A 24,549-nucleotide genomic window follows, 5' to 3' on the forward strand; every position below is an offset into this window, starting at 1 on the left:
CGATCCTTTACGTTGTTAAAAAGGCTCCCCCGCTAAGTACCGACGAAATAAGCTAAGAGCCTATTGAACTTCCTTAATAATTCAATTTGATCCCGAGAAAAGTATAATTTTAAAGTTTAACAAGATAAACTCATTCTAATCATAATCGCCTTTGGAAAACGTTATTTATTAACTCAAACTATTAATTTCAAAATTAAGAATTAAATGTTTAAAAATTATTCCCATAAATGTTATATATATATATATATATATATATATATATATATATGTTAAATAGCATATCAATAATGTATTTATTTATAATTAGGTATAATGAGACGATTCTCGGGTAGAGTAGAAGGATCGTATGATAGAGGGAACCAAAAAAGATTTATTTTTTATTGGAAGGAGCTTACATATTATTACATATTACATATACTATTATATATTATTCATATTATTATCCCCAAGTATCAAAATGTATTTTAATATGTAATATGCATAAATGTATTAAAAGAAAAAGGATTTAACAAAGCTTAGAAAGTTTCTCCGTATAGAAGAAAATTTTCGAACAAAGTTAAACTAAGCCCGTAGAGGTGTTCTACACGTAGCGTACTAAGCCCAAAAAAAGTTACTAATTTTTTTTATATTTTACAATTTTCATCTCCATAAACATTCCAAATACCGTAGGGTATATAAACAAGGAAAAACCGATTGTATACATTTCAATGACGGTTGTAGAACTATAAACAAAACGTTGGTGTTTTCAAAAATAAATCGTTTAAAAAGGCGTTGGATAAGCGAACGAAACGATGGAAGCATTCCGAACCAATAATTATTATCGATCAAGATCTCATTCGATTGAAGACCACCGAGGTCCTTGTTCGGAGCTTTATCGATCTGTGGACATTTCGGAAAATTAAACGAAGAACGGAGGCTGAACAGTTTTAAATAATTCCGGCTGGCGCAAACCCGCGCCAAAAAGAGAAATCTCGGTTTCGTTTCGCGGAATAGCCAGCAGATGCCGCTGGCGTCCAGCTATCCGCCCCCTCCTTTTCATTGCCCTGGCACATCGAGCTCCGGAGGAGCCATCATAAAGTATCGGTACGCTCGGCAGTGAAACTCTCCGCTAGGCGCCGCGTAACCCCACGTGAGGTCTTAAAGGGAGTGAGAGCTCCGAGCTGGGCTCAAGATCGACGGAGAATAGTCAAGAAGATGAGACGCGTCATTCTCCTCATCTAGCGCGACCACCGACACCGCCACCGCGGAGAGAGATCATATTTCATCGTTGTTTGACCGAATTATGGAAAGTTCTTGGATGTTCATTGGGCCAACTTTCGCGATATAATAAGTCATCTCGTTCGGTCTCGAGGTTTCGCCGGGTGTTGTTCCGCTACCCCCCAAATTCCCGCGCGCCAAACTGTGGAAACGAAACGGTCCTTCTCGGAGAAGAACCAATCCCTCGCGCTCCATCGGCGCTGGCCACAGCTTTGCCATTCGCTGTCCGCTGCTAGAAAAGGCGGTCATGAATCGACGTTGCCACCGTTTGCTACTCGACAGTTTCGGTTCCTCGTCTTCCAGCGCGAAGTCTCCGTCGAACTACCATCGGGCTGGTTCGAATTAAAATCTCTTGGCGACACTGAAATATAGCCTCGGCAGGCTCGTCAGGTGAGCCTCTCGAAAAGACTGCGCTCATGCCGTGGTTGAAAGTTTTATGGGTTATCGTCTCCATGGTTGCCAGTCGGTGCATAGGAGGTAAGACTGGTGCGTTCATTTTTAACGTTTTTCTTTCATTTCATTATTTCTTTCACCTTCTTTATATATATATTTCTTTTCGGGAGGCTTATACGCCTACCGATCGATTTTCGTTGGCCCATTTCTTAAGAAAAGAAGAAACTCGGGGAGAGTCGTTAGTTTAAAACGGAATCTCCGACTCTCTTTATGTTTCCTCGTACATACAACGCGTCTCTGAAACGTGGATGTATATACGGGCGCCATGTATAGAAAAGGTTAACGGGCTTAGCCCACTTCCTTTTTTATTTATTTCTCGCTTTAGAAGCATTAAGCGCGTCTAATGATGGCTTACAAACGGAGCGTGAAATGAGATAGATTCTCTCAAAATGGAACCATACTCGAAAGAAATCCTATTATTCCAAAAACGAATGCTATTTATCCTCCTTAAAACGAGCAAAAAAATGAAAAACTTCTTTAAAAGTTCGAATGAAAAACGATAGGGAAATAACAAGTTAAAAATGCGACACTCTCTCGTTATAGAAATAAAAGAAACGCGCAGAAACAAAAAGATGCGGGGTCCTCGAGGAGAAAAAAAGTTTGGGTGAAAATTGCTTCGAAATGGGCGTCAAAGTCAATCAATGATTTCAGGGACTCTCTAAAGGCAACGTCCGCCGTTCGTTGCAAAAGCCGTAACGTCTCTAGACTAAAGCCGCGATAAGCGCGAGGTCAGGGAGTTTCGGCGAGCGACTATAGTTTAAGTCTTGACGTTTAACTGGCCCTTTGTTAAAGTTTGAATGGCCCCGTACACGTTGGGTCCTATTGAATTCGCTAAATATCGGAGGCCGGAGTCTCGTACTCGCGCCCATTGATTTTGTAATCTCTGGCAAGCTAGCAAATGAGTGGCGCCGGCTACATTATAAGGTTTTATCTATTCTTCTCCGACTTCTTTTCCTCTCGCGACTCCTGGTGGAATTTGCGCTATCTAACACGACGACGCCGATGACGAGAAGGAGCGGCGCGTGAAGGATAAAAGTTCTTTCGTTGGACAAACGAAGCGGCCAACAAAGATTAGAAAGAGAAAAGGAGCGGAAAAAATTCGAACTTGAGGGGGCGGGGGATCGGCGCTGTCAATGGTCCTAAATAGTCAAAAAGGGGTGCTGAATGACCGTCAAATGACTTCCTCTATACGTAAGGGGGCACCCGCCCATCCGAACCAGTTCCCTGTTTGAATAGTTCCCAAAGTATGATTGCTAACATTTAGAGCTCATTTGGACGCGCTCCATATGGAAGGATTCTCAAGCCTTCTACGTCTCTTCCTATCTCTCCGCATTATCAGCAAACTGTCTCTTCTCTCTCCTCTCTTCGAAGCTGCTTTACCAAAGTAGATTATTACCTCGGACTGTTCCGTTCATATATGTTAACATGTATTTCGATTTAACGACAAAATAATCGAGGTATAAACATTTTCTCTATCTCCCGTTTTTTATCGTAGCGACGAAAAATTACATTCCGAAATAATAGTCGGGACGTTTTCGATATTTCACAAATGACAAATTGAATGCCGATGTCAAAAGGCAACAATCGAAGGTCTATTCCTGGAATTCGTGGAACGCTGAGCACTTATTAATGGACCTACCCCGAAAATTCTCCCTCGTAAACTCCGCGGCTTAAAATCTTGAATGAATATTAAAATAGCAAAAGGCGGAAATTGCCCAGCATGGATGCGTTTATATTAGCTAAAATTGCAAGATGGAAGGTTTTACGACGCGTTAAAATAAACGTAAGTTCAAGTACATTTATCCTGTTAGACTCGTTAAAATCCAGAAGCTAATGGAAAAGACGGGTTTCCCGTTAAAATTAACGAACCCAATTTCTGTAATTCAAATTTAAAATTTCCGAGAACTTATTAATGTACTATAATAACTATTTAAGTGAAATTTATCACCGTACAAATTTCCTAGTTTAACTAGCTCCAATAAGGATACTACTAAAAAGGTTTTTTCACTCAAAATTATTTTATACGAGCGAAGTTAGTATGAAAATACAAAAGCTACATATTGAATTTCAATAACATTAACAAATTATAAAAATTGAACATTGCCATTTTTACGTTCGTGGCTACGCACGATTATATACAAATTCGATATCATCCGTTGAATTTTCCATTAGAATGACAGTAAGAGGTCTGTAGCGTTACTAGGAAAATTCCTTTTTCGTGCGATCGGTACCAGCTTTCGCTTCTATACACATCGCGAAACAATGGTATCGTATCATGCTGGAAGAAATAGGTCAACCTAGCGTTCTCTTCTCCGGTCCACGGGGGCCAGTGGAGGGCTAGGCTGGGGAGGGGACTTAGCTCACGCGGTAAAAATACAGATCGTCTTTAGAGAGTGCATTATTTTGGTCGCTTAGAAAATGGAAAATACGCGTCGAAATAAAACGAGAACAAACTAGGCGCAGCCGGGAGACGGACACCAAAAATATAGTTATCTCTCGCCGGGCTTTCTCCCAAAACGCCTAATGGGAATTTTTTTCCCCTCGACCCGAAGGCTTTGGAAGAGAGGAGCGACATTTCCCTTTATTGAACCATTCTTTCAGCCTGGTCGGACCACGAATATACTCCTTTCCTTCGTATATATACAATATCCTTCAAAACAGCGCGCCCTCTATATACTTTTCCCAAATATTTCTCGGAATCGCTCGTCTTATTTTACCCTTAGCTAAAGCCGCTTGTCCGTACTACGCGATTTCTTAACGTAACACTTTGAGCATTCCCCTTGTATTTTCGTTTTCATCGCGACAGGATACGGATACGTTTAGAAGTTGCATCAAGTAGAGGACCTATTTTTAGGAACGTGATTCCGGTTTTCCGTTCTTTTCAAAAAAATTGCATCGCTAGGCGGCGTGGCAAACGATACTCCACCATAGTCGTATCCTTCCCCGTCGTTGCTCGTTATTATACGGAAATAAACGTCAAACGCGAGAACATGTTTGCGCGTAGCTAACCCAGAGATAGACAAGCGAAATCTTGGAAACGTGTGGTTAAGAATGGACACGTTTTTCAAGAAGTCGCTGTTAATACTTTTCCTTTTCTTCAACGATTTACTTTACCATATTCTCTTTTATTTCTCTCTCCGCGCTCTGACCATCTCTCGAGTCAAACCATTCAGACCGTACTTGGAAAAACGGGTCGATTCCGGTAGCCCCGGAAACACGCTGCCCAGCGAGCCACCCTTTACCTCCCACCTCCCCCAAAAAACGGAAGAAAAATAAGACTAAAACGAGGAAAAATATATCTCTACAGACGCCACCCACTCACTATATTTTAGCCGGTTCTCTTCGGAATCGGAGCAATCCTTGCCTTCCAAAAAAACAAAAAACAAAAAAACAACGCAGTGGCGCCCAGGGTCTATGACGGAATAAAAAGGTCCTTTAAATCGGCTAGTTTTACGCCTCGTGGAGTCAGAGGTTCTAAATTCCAACATATCCCTTTCACTATCGTCCGCCCCCAACCTCTGCGCTACCCAAAAAAAACGAGGAACAGGGTCGTCCTATATAGTATTTCTGAAGTCGCGTATTCGAACAAAGAAAAAGCGTAAGCCCGCATATACTATAGATCTGGAAAATAGGAGGATTTTCATAACTCGGAGTGCTCATATTTCTGATTCGCTCGAGTAACGCACGCACTCGTCCAACCGAGAAATTTTAAAGGACTGACTTCTAATTTAATTTTACGCTTTCACGTAAAAATAAAAGTTATAACATATCATTGTAAACAAGGAAAATGCAATTTTTCTTGGGCTTTTAACTTTTTTTGGTCTCCAGAGCTTTTAACAATGTATTAAAATTTAAAATCAAGATGTCCCGGACCTTCTAGTACACGCAATTCCCCCGATGTATAAACTATATTTTAAATATAAAATTTAAATTTGAACCAACTCAAGAGGAATTTTATCGAAAAATAATTTTTTGAGTTACCTGGTTTTGGAAACAAGGTAGCGAAACACGAACACGTTAATTTACATTAACTTTTAGACAAACCGAATTTTTCAAGGGTCCTGCGAATTGGCCCGGAATAAAATTTCCTAAGGGGGAAGACTACAGTGCCCATTGTCTACTTTCGCGCTATTTCAAGCTGAACTCTTTTAATTTTGTATTTTTACTTATAAAACTAATATTTAGGTGTAGAACAGCCACTTGTTTACTGCTTAAAATAATTTTGTCAATTTTAAATTTAAAAATAATTAAGTTATTACGTTTAAATTCGGACCCCCTGGAGCTAAACAAGTTGGGCAAGCGCCCAAAGTACCCTTTAGTTAACTATTAATATAAGAATTATCAAAATTATTTTAAGCACTAGAGGAAGGTTCAGCTTAATAAGAAAAATATAATTCAATTATGTACAACGAGTTCGTTAAAGATACATATTTTGAAGAGTTCGCGAGTTCCATTTAGCGCTGTCAAAGGTACGGCAGTGTACACCGAGTTCGCAGAGTGTCTTACACCTCTCCGAAAACGTAGTTCAGAAATGATCAGTACTCACTAAAAATGTAATAAAAAGATTTTGTACATTTTCGAATTTAAATCGCCCAAAATCACTAAAATGGGTAAATGTCCCACTTCCGGGTCCCCGATCTAACAAATGTTAACAATGCCGGTGAGGGAATGATATTTCCAATCGATTGACGCATCATGTGTCTTTGTACCTCTAAACGAACTGCTGGAAATCGTGCCAACACCGGCGGCGGCGGACACAGTGCGGGAAACTAATACTCAAATCCCTCAGGTATTGTGTGTAAAAAGCGATTACTATATACTTAAGGCGCGCAATAAGAGCAATGAATAATTCTACATTATTTTAAAAACATCGAAACTCGAGTATGCATATTTTTCTAATGTAATTTACTTTGATATTTAGCTCACGACAATTTTCCTTGAGATAGAAAACTTCATTTCTGCAATATTTTTATTTTTTTTATTAAAGTTTACCAAATTTTTCCATTCTTATCAAGATATCATCTTGATACTGCATTACACAAAATCAGTAGTGCATTGTGGAATTTAAGAGCAGCGGACATATATTTAAAATACTTTTGCTATAAAAACCTTTGAAAATTAAAAAGATTATAAATTTCGTGGAAAATAACGAAATACTTCGACCAACATATTTATTATTGATCGTTAGTATAAATTAATTGCTTTTTTTCACTTCCCGAACTATGTCTATATCTCTAGAGCAACCGTGGCTCCAGTATTTTTGTCTATTACTAAACTTAGGATCATTTAAAATAATATCAGTGAAAAATAACCAATAAAGGATATCGCACTTCTTCTATGGGATTTGGCTTTCAACCGAACTTTTTCAACCTGTAACATGTTGTTAAGCTTACTCAAAGCTTTGAGTAAGCTTAACAACTATGAAAAGTAACATGGGAAAATCGAAGATTTTAAGGGTCCCCCCTAACAATATTTAAAAAAAAATTAAAAAAGGTTCATCAATTAGATACATACAATAAATCTGGTACATTTGGACCAATATACGTCAATTTTGGTAAATATGAGTAAATATACATATATTGGGTAAATACGAGTAATCAGTTTTTAAGTTGTGAAAAACATTTTTGGTTGCCATGGCAAAACGAAAGCCCATCTGTCTAAAGCCAAATCCCATAGAAGAAGCGCGATTTCCTTTATTTTTGAAACATTAAAAACTCGTTAAAGCAATTATTTCATTTTTAGTAAAAAATTGTGTAGTAAAATTATTAAAACGGAAACCGAAAATGCCACGAATAGTGAAAAAAGTATTAAAATTACCATCGACCTTTAGCTCATACAATGTAACTGATGAATATTTCCGGAAAATAATATATAAGAAACGAAAAAATAATAAAAGTATTCGAAATGTTGATCCGAGCGAGCATTATAACTAACGCGGAAGTCGACCGAAATACAACTGACGTTCGTTTCCTAAATTTGACATTCAAACGTTGTTCGTGGAGTTTCATAAATGAACGCCGAAGGAACGGTATATTATATTTATTCTTCTTATTTTAGCCGCTTGTCATTCGCGAGGAATCGTTTATAACCGAGGGCGCGCAGCCGCGGAAATTATAGAAGGCCGCAACATCGAGGGAGATATCGGCGAAGAACAGTCGAAACATCGTACCCTTAAACAAGCTTAATAAATCTTTTCCCCCTTTTTAACAAATCGCTTTTGACTTATAAACAGTTAGGCGAAGGCGGGGATACGGGACGGAGATAGTTCGCTTCGATTCCTCGGATTCTAAAACGACAAATCATTAACGTGACACCCGCGGAACCACCCTCGCTTTATGAGGGTCGAGACGGAGAAAGGAAATGGTAAATAATCGAAAAGATATCCTAAAGAGACGGGGAAGAATTAAGGACCACGTGGTCCTTAAAGCAAAGCGAATCTTTTCCGTATTATAGGAGGGGCTATTCCAAACCGTACGGAATAAAAATCGGCCACCTATATACGCGACGTCATTAAACGTGGAAAAGCCAGATGAAAGATCCGGGCTAATATATAAAACTTAACGACTTGGCCGAGGAACAATGACAATCATTTTTAGGTCTGCAGAGACAGTTTCATTACCCCGAGTGTAAGGCGAGGAAAGAGAATGCTGAGAAACGACGCCCTGACTGAGCATTAAGACAAAGATTGCGGGGTAATAGTTTCGGCTATATTTAGGGCTAATAATTAGCCAGTAGCGCCCCCCTCGCGAAAGTGCCGTACTTACGAGTACACCCACTCTTTTTTAATTGGGTAATGACGCTTTCATCTCCCGAGAAGATAATTTGTCGTTTACTTTGTATTCCCGGCAGAAAATAATGGGTTATACTCTCCCTTTTCCCCGCGAACTTAAAAAGGGGGGGGGGGCGGGTTTGAAGGTGAAAGGTCCTCGGAATTGATAATGAAAAGCTTTTACGATTTGGTAAACTTGAAATTTTAATTAGAAAATCTTCCAACGACCTCTAGCGGTGCCTTAAGCCTATCTACCTCTCAGCGTAACGGGCAAAATCATATACTAAACGAAAATAGAGACGAACCGGGAGAGAAAACAGGCCAGAGATAATATTAGCGCAACGTGGACGGCCATTACCGGGCTCATAATCGGAGTATGATAGCCTGGAATATATTAATTCTCGTAACCGTTGAGAAATACCACCGTACAATAGGCACCGTCTAAACTGCGCGACTACATCGCGAAGCCTAGTCAAAGCTACGGCGCGTACGTAATGCGAGGAAGTTGCTACAATCAATTCAAAGGGAATATAACTATTCAAAAGCTACATTCATTGTATAACTTTTGTATTGGGATTTTATCTCCATTTATAGAGCTTTTATTCCAACACTTTTTTTACTTTCATTTATATATCCTATTCGAAAAGAATGTATATATTTACGGATCTTTCGCCGGGTTAATATGTATAAAAAATGTGAGGAGTAGAGTTTCCGAAGATGATAAGTTTGTCTTCATTGTTATTAAGAGTTTATTCAGCGTCAGCTTTACTCATTTTTTATCACATCGTCGGAGTACAATGGAAAGAGAGAAAAAAATAATAAAGATCCCCCGAGAAAAAAACGCGAGTAGTTGCTTGGAATGCCTCTGGCTCGACAGGCGAGCCTGTAGAAGAAGCGAAGAGACATAGATTCGCGAATAAGAAAAAACTTGGAAAACCAAACTCCGCGTACAGTCTTCTTGCGAGTATCGAACGCGTTGCGTTACGAATCGAACTTAAAAAGAAACTTGACAAAAACTCCCTTTGTCAAGTTACCGAATTCAAAAAAAGAAAACACGGTGCTTTGGGAAAAACCGCTAAATTAGCGAACTATTATAATCGTATCAACTTATCCATTACGGAATAGTTATTCTTAAAGGGGAACGTCCAAGCTTTTCCAAATATGGCCTTATTTCCGTATCAAAAGATTAACAAGACGTTCAATATACTAACACGTACCTTTTTTTTGTCTTGAATAAATAGGTTTTGGCCCAAAAGGTTGAAACGAAAAATAACGCCAGGTGTTTGGGTTTGAATTTTCGCCGCCATCTTAGGGGCTGCCGCCAGCGCCCCTAACCCCGTATGAACGATTTGCGAACTATCCTAACTTTTAAAATCGCGCAATTTAGGCTTAGGTCTCTTATAACTGGAACGCGCCGCGCGTGCAAAACATATTTTCGCGTCTTCAGCTGCAGCGCGCGCTTTTCCGTCTCACCGACTTCTCACCAGGTGTCGCGGCGGACGCGCGCTTTTCGATTTCCCGAAATTTCTTTATTTTATTAAAAATTAACCACTCAATATTTTTTGACGCGGTTTTCGCCATAAATTTTAGTTTTTAATGGGCTATAGGGCTATCTAACTGGTTAACGTCAAGGAGTAAGTTGCAAATTATTCGTTACCGCTTCAATTTAGTTATTAAACGAAGCGCGTCCGTTTAAAATACCCAAATATAAAGTTTCGTTGCTTTCTGTTTCGTAGTTAATTAGAAGTAATTAGTAGAACGGCCAACCAATTTGAATTTTAGCGTGGTGATTGACGTCATTGACTACGCCACTCTCCCCAAAATAGAGTTTGGACTTGGATACAAAATGTAGATGCTACTGATTCCGTGGCCGAATCCGAAAAATCTCCTATAGAACCAAGAGTTTCTACTACTGAATTTTGTACGTGGGTGCTTACATGGTTTCAAAAACACGCGCTCACTCCTATACTTTAGAGCGCGCTAAATAGGCATCGCCATATCTACCAAGGATATTACAAGAATGATCTTGGTAGGAAAGTGAAAACCTAGTAATCTACCAGATGCAGTGGGAAATATTCTGAAAAACCGTAATCAATGACGTCACAAACTAGGCGTGATAAAATTATCGTTCAAAATAAAAGCCGCAGAGGGGCGCTACATGTAAATTTAATTTTAAATATTAAATAAACATAACGACGGTATTTCATCAAGTGAGTTAGATTTTCGGAAAGCCCATCATCAAATGAACAAGACAAATATAAAGTAGTTTAGTTTCTATTCCGAAAATCTAGTTGCAAACTTACTCTTTAAATAAAGAAATTAACTGCTGTGAAAGTACAACGGCCACAGACGCCGGCAAAAACAGAATCGAACATTAAAGGCTTTTCGCGAGAAGAGAACAACAAACTTTGGTCGAGGAAAAAATGTTTACTAAGTGCCGCGGATCTAATCGCCTTCCAAATGTTTTCTTACCTGCTCAACGGAACCCACGCGCTTGAAAACTACAAGCCGTATAAGTAGTAAATTGAGAAATACGCCTTAGGGCTTAGCATTGGAGATCCATTTAATTGGATTAAACACGAGCTTCGAATCACCATAAACTATCATTATTCTTTGTTTACTCTTGAAACTCTATTTTTTTTTCAATTGAAACCGATGACACTTGGAACAGCTAGAGAGCTGTGTTTTAAACATCCTAAGATGTTTTTCTTCGTTCCACTTAAGGCATTTTGATCATCAAAGGTTTTTATCGTTACATACTGTCCCATAAATAAGTAAAAGACCATATAGCGTTTCAGCCATAAACCAATAGTATAGTAGTCATTAAGGGGGAAGACTATAGTAAAAACCTCTTTTTCGTTCAAGCTGAACGTTTTAGTTTTAACAGTTACACAATCGAATTAAATTTTTTAACAGCCTGAACCTTCCTCTAGTGCTTAAAATAATTTTGATAATTCTAATATTAATAGTTAATAAGATATAAGGCTATAACTAAAGGGTAGTTTGGGCGCTTGCCCAACTTGTTTAGCTCTGGGGGTCCGAATTAAAACGTAATAATTAAATTACTTTGAAATTTAAAATTGTCAAAATTATTTTAAGCACTAAACAAGAGGCTGTTCTACACATAAATATTAATTCTATAAGTTTAAACACAAAAATAAAACAGTTCAGCTTGAAATAGCGTGAAACTAGACAATGGCCACTGTAGTCTTCCCCCTTAACGAAGGCCAATTCAATTTGACCTTTAATTTGACGTTACCATACATTTGCTATGGCTTCACCTTGACACTGATTACTCAGAGAGATTTTGAAAAAAAAGTAGCGATCGACATTAATAGCAGCGTCAGAAAAGTGCTACTAATACGGGTCTGGTTGACTTTTTATTAGAATTTATGCATTCTATAACCTCTGGAGAGAAAAACTGCTGATGGATAAAAGGATGGTAGGGGGGGGGAGTATGGAGGGAGGGGCACACCGCTACTGTCAATGATATTCTTTTGTCCACACCAGGCGACCCGAGAAAACCCATACAGAGCTTGTTGCGGTTATAAATACGGTCATAGAAAAGGAAGGGAATGTCTATTAGGGTGAATCTCCAGTTGTTGCTCCAAATACGCGTCTCTCGCGTCTACCGCGCTGTAGAGAGCGTATAGACGCGCGGTTGCAGTTGCAGCATCGACGACCCAATACAAAATCCAACGCCATCTCCCGAACGGTCGGTTGCCTGATCGATTATATTCTCCCGGAAGCTGGCGTCTATTCTTTGCGGCTATACCGACACCTGCGCGCTATTCTCGCCCGCAGAGCTCTTAGCCAGCCAACATCTCGCCTTCTTCCCTATCTTTTTCTCCCCAACAAAATCCGTATAGCCCGCTCCCCCGCGAACAGATTTTTTCGCCGCTCGCTCTACGAGGGCATGAAAGGGAAATGGCCCCGAGGAGGCGCTCCCATTTGTAACCGCCTATACCGGCGAACGAGGCCCGTCTAAAATGCCGCTAAGCCGAAGGTCTCTAATAGGCCTCTTTACTACGCGTCTATCGATAACAGAATGAGGACCGCGTGATAGCTTTTCTCTTCATCGTACAACTAGCTTATGAAATTTTAATGATTTTTTTTAGCTCTACGAGCTCGTCCCGCTATAATACGTACATTCCGCTACAACTCCGGAACGTATCACTCTTCGGTTTCGCGGATGCGTCACCAGTTTCAACTAGCATCTGGCTCCAAAACGAACGCCAGAATATTGCCCTAGTTGACGTATTGGTCGATAAAATAGATGTGTTTGCGTTATTTACCAGATAGTAGCCTATAGCGTCGTGAATTCTTAATCGACAATCCGTTTGAATATTAAATTTCTATACGCGGGTTTGGCGATTATGAATCTCAAATATTTATGTGTCGCGCTTAAAACTAGGATCTTTAATACAGTGAGAGCGCTTGTTAATAAATTGTTCCGACGAAAATTTATAAGCGCAATCCTGGAACTATAGCTTTTAATACTGGATCTTTCTAAATTTCTTAGTGCCACCTAGGAGCAACAAACACAACACCCCACACAAGGATAATGCAACCCGTCAAAAGTCGTGGATTTTCTTGCGTACATTTTTCATTGGCTAGACGCTTTAGCGCCTGCTGCCGTCGGAAGGGGAAAATTCGGAAATTGTCTTCCCCCCCGCCCGTAAAACGTTCAGCGTAAAGCCTAGTTCCCACTTAGCGAAAAAACAATTTTCGCGCTGAAAATTGACGCTCGCGAATAAAATTGGCGATTTTTTTCAAATTCACCGCTAAAATCGCGTCTCCGCGGTATCTAGCGAATGTTCTATTTTTTGACGTCCACACCTTGGCTTTAAAAAGCTTCAGCCAATCAGAAAACGCGTTCCCTCGATCCACTCCGCTCCCGTCCGTGACTTACGCCTAGGTCTTTAGAAAAGCAGCTCAGCCAGCTTGACCAAGATACTGAAGTAAAGGTAATTATCTCACGAATAGAATCGTTTATTTATTGGAATTATCAGCAAGAACATCCATTTGGTTCATTTTGAACTGATGATTTATGTTAGGCCTAAAACATTACTAAAAACCCGCGCGAGTTGTTTTCAGAGTTTTTAAATTTTCGCGCTAAAGTGAGAACCGCTTCCCCAGCGACCGAAAAAACGCGTTCTTTTTTCATTGCGCGAAAATTTTATTCGTCTCGAAAATTCGCCAAGTAGGAACTAGCCTTAAAGGCTCGTGACGCTCGTCCAATGAAATTCGTACACAACCCTTCGTTAGCGTGTTTAAAGGCTAGCTGCGTTCTCATTGTGTTTGTTGCTCCAGGGTGCCACCATTTTTATAATCGATTAAACCAATTGGTAAATAGATAATTTACCGGATTCTAAAAACAAAGAGTCTCCTGGCTAACTCTGCCGTAAAAATTGCTGCAAATTTTTGTAGCGAAGATATTTCTGTTTGGCTGTTGGGAGGTTAATGCATTTCCACGTAATCTTACCACCTTCATATATCACGATCGTAAAATAACTAGTTTCTATCCTATTACTTCAAGTGTTGGTTGCAAGAAAAATCAATAGTATTAAAAACCTTCTCTTTCCAAAATTGTCATTGTCGAAACAAATTTCCAAGCCTAACTTGAGTCCGAAACTGACCTTTTTCGCTCCCCAAAATCCCGAAATTTTCGGCGAATTTCTCTCCTCCGTAGCACGAGCAATTTGGGGCAAATCAAAGCTGTAGTTTTATTCCTAAAATAGAAGGAACTGAAGTGGAGGGATTCGGTTTACTTGTAGAAGTTTTCAAACCAGAGGTTTTTAATCATAATATTAGGCTTATTTTCGAAATAAAAAATGTTTATTTTACGCGCTCGCTACGCGGCGCGCGCGACCCGACGTTTTAAGAAGAATTAACAAGGAGCCTTCGGTTTCATATCGTTTTTCTACTACGTAGGCTTGAATGTGTATGCCTATTTCAATTACTACTGCGTAGGACTTTTTCCCGGGTGTTAAATCAACCTGCTTTTAATCCCAGATGTTAAGAAATGTATTACAGACAATTAGCCAATGATACGCTTCGCATTTTCTGACGTCATGGGTGCCGAGAAAACTGGAAATTCTCCGAAAAACTCGATTTCCACCATTTCGACTTCTTTTTATAATAATTCAAAGACCACTTAACCGATTTTGATGAAATTTTCTGTACTTGCTATAAAATGTTTTCTCTTTCATAGCTAAAATTTCGTGCAACACTTTAAATATTTAAAGCTGAAGTTTATGTCATTAGCTAATTGAAACGATAAAGAATAATTTTTTTACTAATTTCTATTAAGGGTTATAAATTACGTTAGCATAAAATAATTATTATAAAAATCACGCAATTTCGTTTTCACCGGCACTGAAATTTTGACGCACCAAAAATTTGCGCAACTAATATTACACACACCAAACGTCCTCACCGAAAAATCGATAACCAAAACCTTCTTGCACCCTCCGTAAAAACATGCAAAAGGTTCTAGCTAAGGTGAAAAAGGTAATACAAACTGGACATTTTTTAGAATGATCTTATTCACATGTTGAAGTATGATTAAAATGAAATATTTAACAGTGTAAAGATTAGAAATGATTAAATATTTAATCTTGAATATCAGGACACCCTGTAACTTGTCTGCTAACGAATATGTAAAAATAAAAATTATTGTAATTCGCAATAATTTACTGAAATTAAACAGATAATAATAAGCTAGGCTAATACCCAAAGCACCACCTTAGGCCCAAGTCATCTAACGACTTATAATGCCATTAATTCAGGTGACCGGGTTACAATACTTAGGACAGTGGTGGCAAGCCCTTCATGCCAAGCGAGCCAACAGCTTCCTACACTTATTATTACCGTTAACCTTTAATAGTTTATATGGAAAGGGTAAACCGAAGAACTTGGGGAAACCCCCTTAACCAGTGAGGAGAGAATTTGCAAACTCTACGCCGAATGGTTACAATTTTCACCCAGTTCCACAAGTTGGGATCGAAAACGCTAACCACCCCACCTCCAAATAAATCAGCTTATATAAAAAAATATTGTGTTTAAAAAATGAAACCTATTAAATTTTATATTTTTTTAAGTAACTTATAGGTTGTAAGCTTATTTTACTTGGAAATTCATATTTCACATAGAAATAATTTTAAATAAAAATTAAGATGAGAAAATCTTTATGATTACATTATATTTTAATTCGATTTAAAAGTTGTTTTTTAACAACATTTTTTACTTAAAATACACAATGTTGTCTGTTATGGAAAGCGATAATATACAGTTCTCATAATATTTTTTCTGAATAATCTAGTCACCGTAATCTTCAGCTTATATAAAAAAAAATAGAATTTATTTAAAATTGGATACTGTTTTTGTAATCCGAGAGGACCAGATCAGCCAAATTGTAATTTCCAAGGTGATATCTCCCACAATGATTAATGTGTACTAAAAAAATAAATGTATATGAACACTATTTATTTCGTTTAACTCGACTTGAAAGATAATAAAAAAAATAATCAGCTAGGCAAATACCCTTGGCACCACCTTAGGCCCAAGTCATCTAGCGACTTATAATGCCTTTAAACAGGTGGCTGGGTTACAATGCGTAGGAGGGTGGTGGCAAGCCCTTCATGCCAACAGCTCCCTACACTAACTATTACCGTTAACCTCTACAAGTTTTTATGGGAAGGGGAAACCGAAGAACTCGGGGGAAAACCCCTTTAACCAGTGGGGAGAGAACTTGCAAACTCAACGCGGAAGGAGTAGTTCTGAGTTTTCATCCAGTGCCACAAGTTGGGATCGAACCCGGCTCCTCTTGCTGCGAGGCGAAAGTGCTAACCACTCCGCCACCCCACCTATGATGTTTCTGATGACAAAATATTTTGCTATTGACTAGCTTGTTTTCATCTAAAAATACTAGAATCCAAAATTGTAATCGAATATGTATAATTTCCAAACTTCCACCTGAGTTTTAACCGATTTCCATATTTTTACGACAGAAAAGTTGGGATTCGGCGTACTTTATTTTTTATTTACGAAATCCCATGGATTCTAGTACTTACACGAACTCATTACAAATTGGTTTATTCGATTATAAAATGGTGTCGCTCGGAATTTTGGGAAGATAGTTATCCATTATAGGATAGAGCCTACATATCAATTTTTTGGACTGTATGACAATTTCGAACAATTCGGGTGATTTAAATTATGATGCGCTTCCACTAAAGAAATGATCAATTAATATAAATAAAGTTTTCAAAATTAATACTATTCCTTCCAGATTCATTTAAAAATAGATCAAAACGCCTGTAGAAGTGTTCTACACGTCTCACACCGGTGCTCAGGGGAATGTAAATATTAGGGTCTCGCGTAAATACCCTCAATTGTGGAGTTAAAAGTAAACGTGCCATTTAATTTGAGTTATTAACATGCAATTTATGTACAATATGTATTTAATGAAGAGCTAGGAATAAAAAATATTGATCACTAAATAACTTAAGTAGATTTTACTGATAAATTACTTTTCACATTTCAATTTATACTTATTATTAGGAATATTATCAATTAAAAGCCTCCAAATTAATAGAGTTCATTAATAAATTTAAGTGAAAAATACTCGTAGTAAAGGCAATTTAAAAATTACGTGAAATTAGGGTTGGCAATAATTTAACGGCGCTGTATAGCTTAAAGCGGATCGCGAGGGCCTGATTATTGTTGACATATTAGAGAAATCCCGGTCATCATAATTTATTATAATAATATTTAACGTGGCGTTTTAAGCGACGCAATTAGCCGTCGTGTTGGAGAGAAACGGTCTATACTAATTAAAATGGCGCGGGGAGCCGATCCTGATGATGGCTCGCGAGCCGCCTACACTCGATTCCCGTAAACGGAGCCCGGAATTCGCCCTTCTCTTATTCGCTTCTTTCCGCTCTCGACAGATAGAAAAAAATACACGCGAAATACAGTGCCAAAACCGAGCTTTAGTCGTTTCGAAACTAAAAGAATAGAATTTCAAGACCTTTTATTTTTTGGTGCCCTCCTAACGGAAAAGGTTGGGGTGGGGGAAGAAAGAACAGTTGATGGAAAAAATACTAAATTGATGTGTTGAAGCAAGCTCATTAGGGCAATGTTGATTTAATGCAAAGTTCCCCTTTGCTAAATAGAAGCCGAGAGCGGAGAAAGTCGGCTTATAGGGCCCTTCATCCCTATTTATCAATGATTTTTTGAGCCCGCATTAACGTCCCAAGTCACTAATTGACATTCTTAACGACCACTAGCCAAACAGTCGAGAGAATTAGTAATTATTAACGCTTTGCCGTACTCTCTCCGAGCATTAGAGAACAGCCAGAGACGGAGAGAGAAAAGGATGGAGAGAGGGAGGCTGAGGAGGATCGGCTTTAAAAAAATTGGGGAAGGAGGCGAAAGATGATCCCTCGTTTCCTATCACACTTTTTTAGGGATGAGGGTGGTGTGGCCGTCTAGATGGAAACCCATTTCCGACCAAATATTTCAAGGGGTCTTCTAGTCTGTCCGCCCACGCTAGCTTCATTGAAGGACTATTCACACGATACAAAAATTATTATATTTAAATATTTAGATCTAAGCCTGGGTCACCAAAGCCTTTAAAACTTGGAGAACAAATGGGTTTCTGTGGCCAGCATGTTGAAGAAATGTTTTCTCCATTCCTTCGGTACGTGACCCGTATAGCGAAGAGGCCTTAAAAAGAACTAATTTGGAATAAAGCTAGAAAGCAAATGAGCCGTTTTCTGTCTTTCGTTCTTAGAATGGGAAAAATTTAATCATTGTCTTATCGGTATTAGTCACCGTATAAAAATACTTTCTAAGGGCAATTATTGCTTCAATTAAGTCCTTGTACAATATATTTACCTTTTAATATTGGAGCCTTTTCCATTTACTTCAAATATTGGAATGGAAGCGGGACATAATATTTAGTTTTAAATGAAAAATTTAACTTTCTAAAAATGAGAAGATATAGTATCCAGATTAGGTAATATTACTTTGAATAAATAAAACGAAATCATAAAAAGTACATCAGTATTTATTTGGAAATATGCCTCGCATTAGGGGAAATATTCAAAAGGTAGATACTATTTTCAGAAATACATATTTTGGGACTCGTATAACTCCCAATCTCTCTTCCGATTTTCTCGGAACTACTTATTCATTAGAGAGGGGGGATATTAAAATTTTCGGCGAGGATGGAGGTGGAGGAATTAAACGAAAAGAAAAGGGATTCGTGTCGTCATCGTGATCCAGAATGATAAATTCTCCAGAAAAGAATAATAAGAGTTATTCTTCCAAAAAAAGAGAGATAAAAACGAGGAGGGGTAAAAGTACTCAAAACGGAAATAAACGACTTATCAATTAGGATGAACTTTTCCCCCTCTTGTTATTTTTTCCGAAACCAGTTCCTCATTTCGAAATGAGCTAGTGTAAAAATCGATAAAACGTCACTTCATCTGGAACTTTAAATTTATCGTTAAAAAAATTTCTGGATAGCTTAATTGAGTTAATTCGTATTGGCCTTTAATAATTAAACTGAAAAATAGTTGGAATATTTCCGCCAACGTAATAATTCAGCGCGAGTAAACAATCTATAGACGCTCTCCGTGTTTGATATTTCTAAGACTCAATTCGCAACGAAATCGTTAATCAAGCTTTTAATAAATATCAGAGCCCGAAGCGCGATGCTAGAGATTAGATTCGAGCTCACTGAACCAATAAAGGCCAAAGACGGGAGATCGACCGAGATATGATCTCTATAATAAGTATAATTTTTGAGACGGCGCTACGCGAAGCGTTCTTTAATAATTGATCCGGTGTACGAAGCGGAAGAATTGGAATACATTATATTATATTAAGGGAAGGACTATTCGGGGAAAAGTAACAAACGCGGCCAGTCTCGCGAAAGCTGGCCGGGCACGTCGGTACAAATCGCGCTTCTCGGGAATATACGGAATCCTATAAAGTGAGAAATTAATTTAAAGCGTCTCTAGCCTCTCCGCTTGTTTGATGTTAAGGAAAGATCAAAGTCGACGCTGCGTTTTAATCAAGAGGATCGAAAATGGAAGGCTTCGCGTTTCCTTAATATGAGAGAGACACAGCCGCCCCGAAGAGCGCCAGAGAGAGTCGCGTTATAAACATTCGCTCCATCCTCGCGGAAATCGATAGGATCGCCGCAGCGCGCTGTCTCGTTCTCGAGGCGGATGATCCCCGCCATAGACTCTCTCCTTTCTTACACGCCGGCATCGTGCCTCTTCTCGGAGGCCCGTGGCTTCGTCTTTTTGCCCTTCTTTCTTTTCCGGAGTCTCGGCGGAATTCTGCCGCTAAGGTATCTCGAGCTGGCAGAGAACGACAATGAGGCGTGTGGGAACCACTCTCCCGAAACCCAGAAAAGAGGCACCGAAAAAAAAGGAAAAAACAGTCCCTTTATCCTATATATACGTTTTATATCCCGGGTACCCCGAAAATTCGGCCAATCAGCGGAGTTCTTCGTCCCTCAAATCCCAAACCGAAGAAAATGTCTCGCCACCCCTTAATACGTCCCCGCAGTTTTCTCTCTTATCGACTTTTCCGGCGCCTACGCTAGCGCGGTGCCCCCGCGAGGAGAAAACGCGCCGAAGGAAAAACCATTAGAAACACCTAAAGCACGAACGAGAGGCTCCGGGCTCTTTCGCGGCCCTAGCTACGCGCCTACGGAATTCCCACTTTAGCCATTTCAACTTGCCTATTATTGAAAATATAGTTTAAAAGGTCCGTGTCTACCCTTAAATCAACGCTCTTTTTCAGACGGGCACCTGGTTTCTATTTGTCGGTTCGCCACTTAGCAGCGAGGTACAAACTTGGGCCCGGAGCTTTCCAGTCTCCCAAAAGTCGTTACGGATATTACGCAAGGAGCTGTGCTATATCGAGAAACGAGAGTTTTGGGAACAAAATCGAGCCACGCCAATATTGAGACAAGCCTACGCGGGTGTACGGGTTCTAAATAAAATGACCGCGTAACCATTACGGAAGAATCAGACGGAACCGAGCGGGGACGTAGGTAGCCACAGCCACCCCCGGCGAGCTCGCTTTACCTCACTACCACGCCTCTCCCAGATGGTTCCCGAAGGTCTCTTCCAAAGTAACTTCAGTAACTTTTCCCCTAACAAGGCGATCCTTACAACTAGACGCGGATAACATTTTGTTTCCCCAGCTCTAACGAACATTCTCTACCGTTACAGTCGCTAAGTAAAAAAAAATATATAGACAATCCTGGACGCCACACAACACCGTCGTATTTCTTTTCTTTCTTTTCTTTCCTTTTATAGAAGGTCCTTCTTCTTTTTCGCTAGTTTAAAAAGGGGTACTTTGAGTGTTTACAGTTATTATTAAACGCTCCGAGGGTTTGAATAGAAAAAAATAACTTCTCTTATGGATTGTTGCTTTCCGAAAGTGTACTCGCTCGGTGTTGTGTGAAAAGGCATTTTGAGACGAGTAACCTACCGGGCCCCCGGGGGCTGTGTGCTATAACGCTTAAAGAATTGATTACATCACGTGAAAGCAACGAGGTAAAACGTTTAAATTTTACGCTTCCCACGCCCTTATTGTATAACGCTTACGTCAGATTTTTTTCACCGTATATATATGCGTACGATTCCGCAAAGTACACCCGCCTCTGTCCCCTCCCTTTCGTATCTGCGGGGGTTCCTGAATAATAGCGCAGTTTAAAGTATGAAAGTGGTAGGAACTGAGTCTTTAAAAAACCCAGATTTGTTTAAATTTTTTTTTTTGTCTGGGTGTACAGAAGGCTGGTGGGGACTTAAAATTTGATAAATATTTTTTTAAAACGAATGTTATTCTGCGAAATAATTAGGTAGAATGATTAGAAATATTATTAATAATCTTTTAAATTTTAAATTATTTTATATAAATAATAAAAAACATTTTAATTTTAAATTATTATATATAAATAATAAAAAACATTTTAATTTTAAATTATTTTATATTAATAATAAAAAACATTTTAATTTTAAATTATTTTATATAAATAATAAAAAACATTTTAATTTTAAATTATTTTAACTAATATAAAGATGAGTGTTGTAGATATGTTTGTCCGCTATAGGAATCTACCGTTTTAAACTTACGTATACCAAATGGGGTCGAACTATCTCATGGTACCCCGACTGTAGTTTTCGATGGTTACGGTCGGAAAAATAACTTTAATTAATTGAATTAATTGAATACGCTAGCATAAACTCTATTTATGTCTTATTCAACTTGTTAAAAAGTTGCACGCGCGTTTTGATATTGATCGATTTCGCGCGTGCTCCCTGAAATAAAAATATGCACGAGCCTTTTACGCTAAAATATTAAAGAGCGCGTGGAACATTTTAACAAGTTGAACAAGATATGAATTTAAAAAAAAACTAGTTTCTTAGTTCTTTAGAAAAAAAAGCTTAAATTATTGCATTTTTTTTAAACCTTCTTCTATAGACACTAGGCCGTATAATAAAAGGCAAATTATTTTGTAATCAACGTATATTTGGTTAATATTGTCATTAACCAGTTGGTTATATTGGGTACGTTGCCTTGCGTGGAGACAGTTATTGCAGCGTTCTATTTTTCGTTTTGAATGTGTAGGAGTTCTGTCACTGGCGCTATTTCCTAGCTTATACAAGTAGACATAATTTCCCGGTACAAATAAATACCAAGCACCCCAGCTAGTTGTAAATAAATTGACCAAATATTTCAATAGGTGTTTCTATAAAATACGGGAGGTCACGTGTAAATGTTTTTTCTACGTCACTAGCTTAAGTTATTGAAGATAGAGAGCGTGCGCTCGAGTCGATAAAGATTTTGGTTTTTGAAGTCCACGTGCGAAACGCGCGTGCCAATAAAGCACCAAAAAGCTTAGGCTCGTGACGCGGGAAAAAACATATTATACATTTAATTTTTTTAATGATTTATTTTATAGAAACACCTATTACATTTATTTCATAATTCCTTAAAAATAACGAAAATGTAATATAGGTGGTAATATAGCTACGGAAGAACCACGGTCCGAAAGTATCTGAAATAAATAAAAATTTTAAAATCCATGAAGTAGCAGTTCTTTTATAAATAACTAGCAAAAGACTCCTGTGTATAAGGTATTTAAAAGAATGAAAAAACTACTTTAGTTACTTCAAGAATGTATTTATTTATACTCAGGGAGAATGAATATGTCGAGATTATTTTTAGCGTTTCTCCAATTCCACCCGTTGGGGCCCCCGGTATGCTCCTCCGCTTTAATAAAATCAAATAATACTGCAATCTCATTGGTTCTTAAAAATTACGTTTTTCGACGCGATTACCGCTGCTGGGAGGACGCAAAAAATAAGACCGCCTCCCCCCCTCCCTTAGCGTGACGGGGTTAGGGCCTCAACGTGTCCGTCGATAATCTCGAAATATTAATTATCCCTGAGTATAAATAAATACATTCTTGGTTACACTGTAAAATAAAAAGCAGTTCTTTTTATTTAACTTTTTACTATTTTAAAAATTATCGTGGAACAAACACATAAAATTAATAACAGGTGGTACAATTTATGAAAATTTCACTTAATTTCAATACTTAGTTTTTAGGTTATTAGTTACAGAACAGTTTCTTCAAACGTTTACTTTCAAAACCGTTGGGGAAAAATACCATAATTCATTTATTTATTCAACTTCCTGTAGTTGAAAACTAGGTTCAATATATATTATAGTAAAGCTCCAGCCTTCCAGCCATTTAAACCAGCCAATATCCTAAATTAACCCATATACCACATATCGTAATATTTCTCAATAGGAATGCAATGTTTACTTGGGCGGGATGTGGGAAAACATACTGACAAACAGAAATCGGGAAACCAAAGAGATTATCAGCACCGACCCGTTCGTTGAAACAAAATGAATCCATCTATCTACAGAGTATATCTAGGTAATTCAGTGCTTTATTAGAGACTGTTTCTATGCTTGTAGTAGGTATTAATATCGGCGAAAGAGATTCGGCAATAGATAGGGGCCCCAAAGATTGGCGATAGAATAAAAGGTTTACGCGCCAGTTTTCTCGCCCCGTAATGTGGGGAAGCGCGCAGGCCAGCGTAGAGTCGATTGATCCGATTCGTCTCTCTCTTCACCTTTTGACGTGGCGGCGGCAAACGTTCGAAGCTCCCCCAACCCCCGAAACTTAGTTTATTGCGTACACACGAACCAGATGTAAGTTTCCCTACACGGATGACCGATTCCGCACGCTCATAATATTCATTACCGGTATATATATACTTGTATATATTTATATTTATAGATATAGGGTGTACGGTGGTGGCTCCCCCTCACGACGATGGAAGGCATAAGATTCTACAATCGGCGCGCTAAAGGTACACTGTCGCGTTCAGTCAGCGCCATGTACCGGCGTTCATTAGGTAGGCAAGAATTCGATACATAATTCATGACGGCACGCTTGCCGCGCATATATAATTTGAGCGCGAAATATTGGATTTTTCCCCGAGTGTCCACCATCGGGAAAAAAATACCTCAACATTTTTACTCACCCACCACGATAGTAAAAATCTCAAAAAATTCCTAAAAATAACCGACAAATTACGCGTGCAATTGATACGGATAGTAAACGACTAACCAATTTATCTTTTTCGTTATATAAAGCTTGAAAAAATTCCTAAAAATAACCGACAAATTACGCGTGCAATTGATACGGATAGTAAACGACTAACCAATTTATCTTTTTCGTTATATAAAGCCTGAAAAAATTATCTCGCGTGTAATTGATTTCTCTTAAGTGAATATGACATATTTATTCCCAATTAAGTGAATTTACCCTTCTATTTTGTAAAAAGCAAACGCCGTATACTATTTTTTTTCTATTAAGTATACTCATTCGCTTGTAATGACTATTTCAAAAAGTAAGCGGCGCTTGATAAAAATGTCTCTTTTAGTAAATTATCCCACAAATTAACAGAACACCGTGTTCGCTCAAATTAAACATCCATTACTAATATTAAAACCAA

At 38.5% G+C, this 24,549-nt stretch overlaps 1 protein-coding gene across 2 annotated transcripts in view; it reads left to right on the top strand.

The window, feature by feature from the left end:
* Positions 1 to 1,189: 1,189 nt before the first annotated feature.
* LOC149932466 (neural cell adhesion molecule 2-like) overlaps positions 1,190 to 24,549 on the top strand; it is a 93,237-nt gene continuing 69,877 nt past the window's right edge. The window contains exon 1 of one of the 2 annotated variants that reach the window (XM_090155390.1): positions 1,190 to 1,743. In XM_090155390.1, coding sequence (XP_090011516.1) covers positions 1,674 to 1,743 — 70 coding nt within the window. In that variant the 5' untranslated portion in view covers positions 1,190 to 1,673. The remainder of the gene's footprint in view (positions 1,744 to 24,549) is intronic. The other variant, XM_090155391.1, reaches the window with a different exon arrangement.

This window comes from Leiobunum rupestre, chromosome 8 (genome assembly GCF_980474605.1).
Source record: "Leiobunum rupestre chromosome 8, qqLeiRupe1.1.hap1, whole genome shotgun sequence".
Lineage (NCBI taxonomy): Eukaryota > Metazoa > Arthropoda > Arachnida > Opiliones > Sclerosomatidae > Leiobunum > Leiobunum rupestre.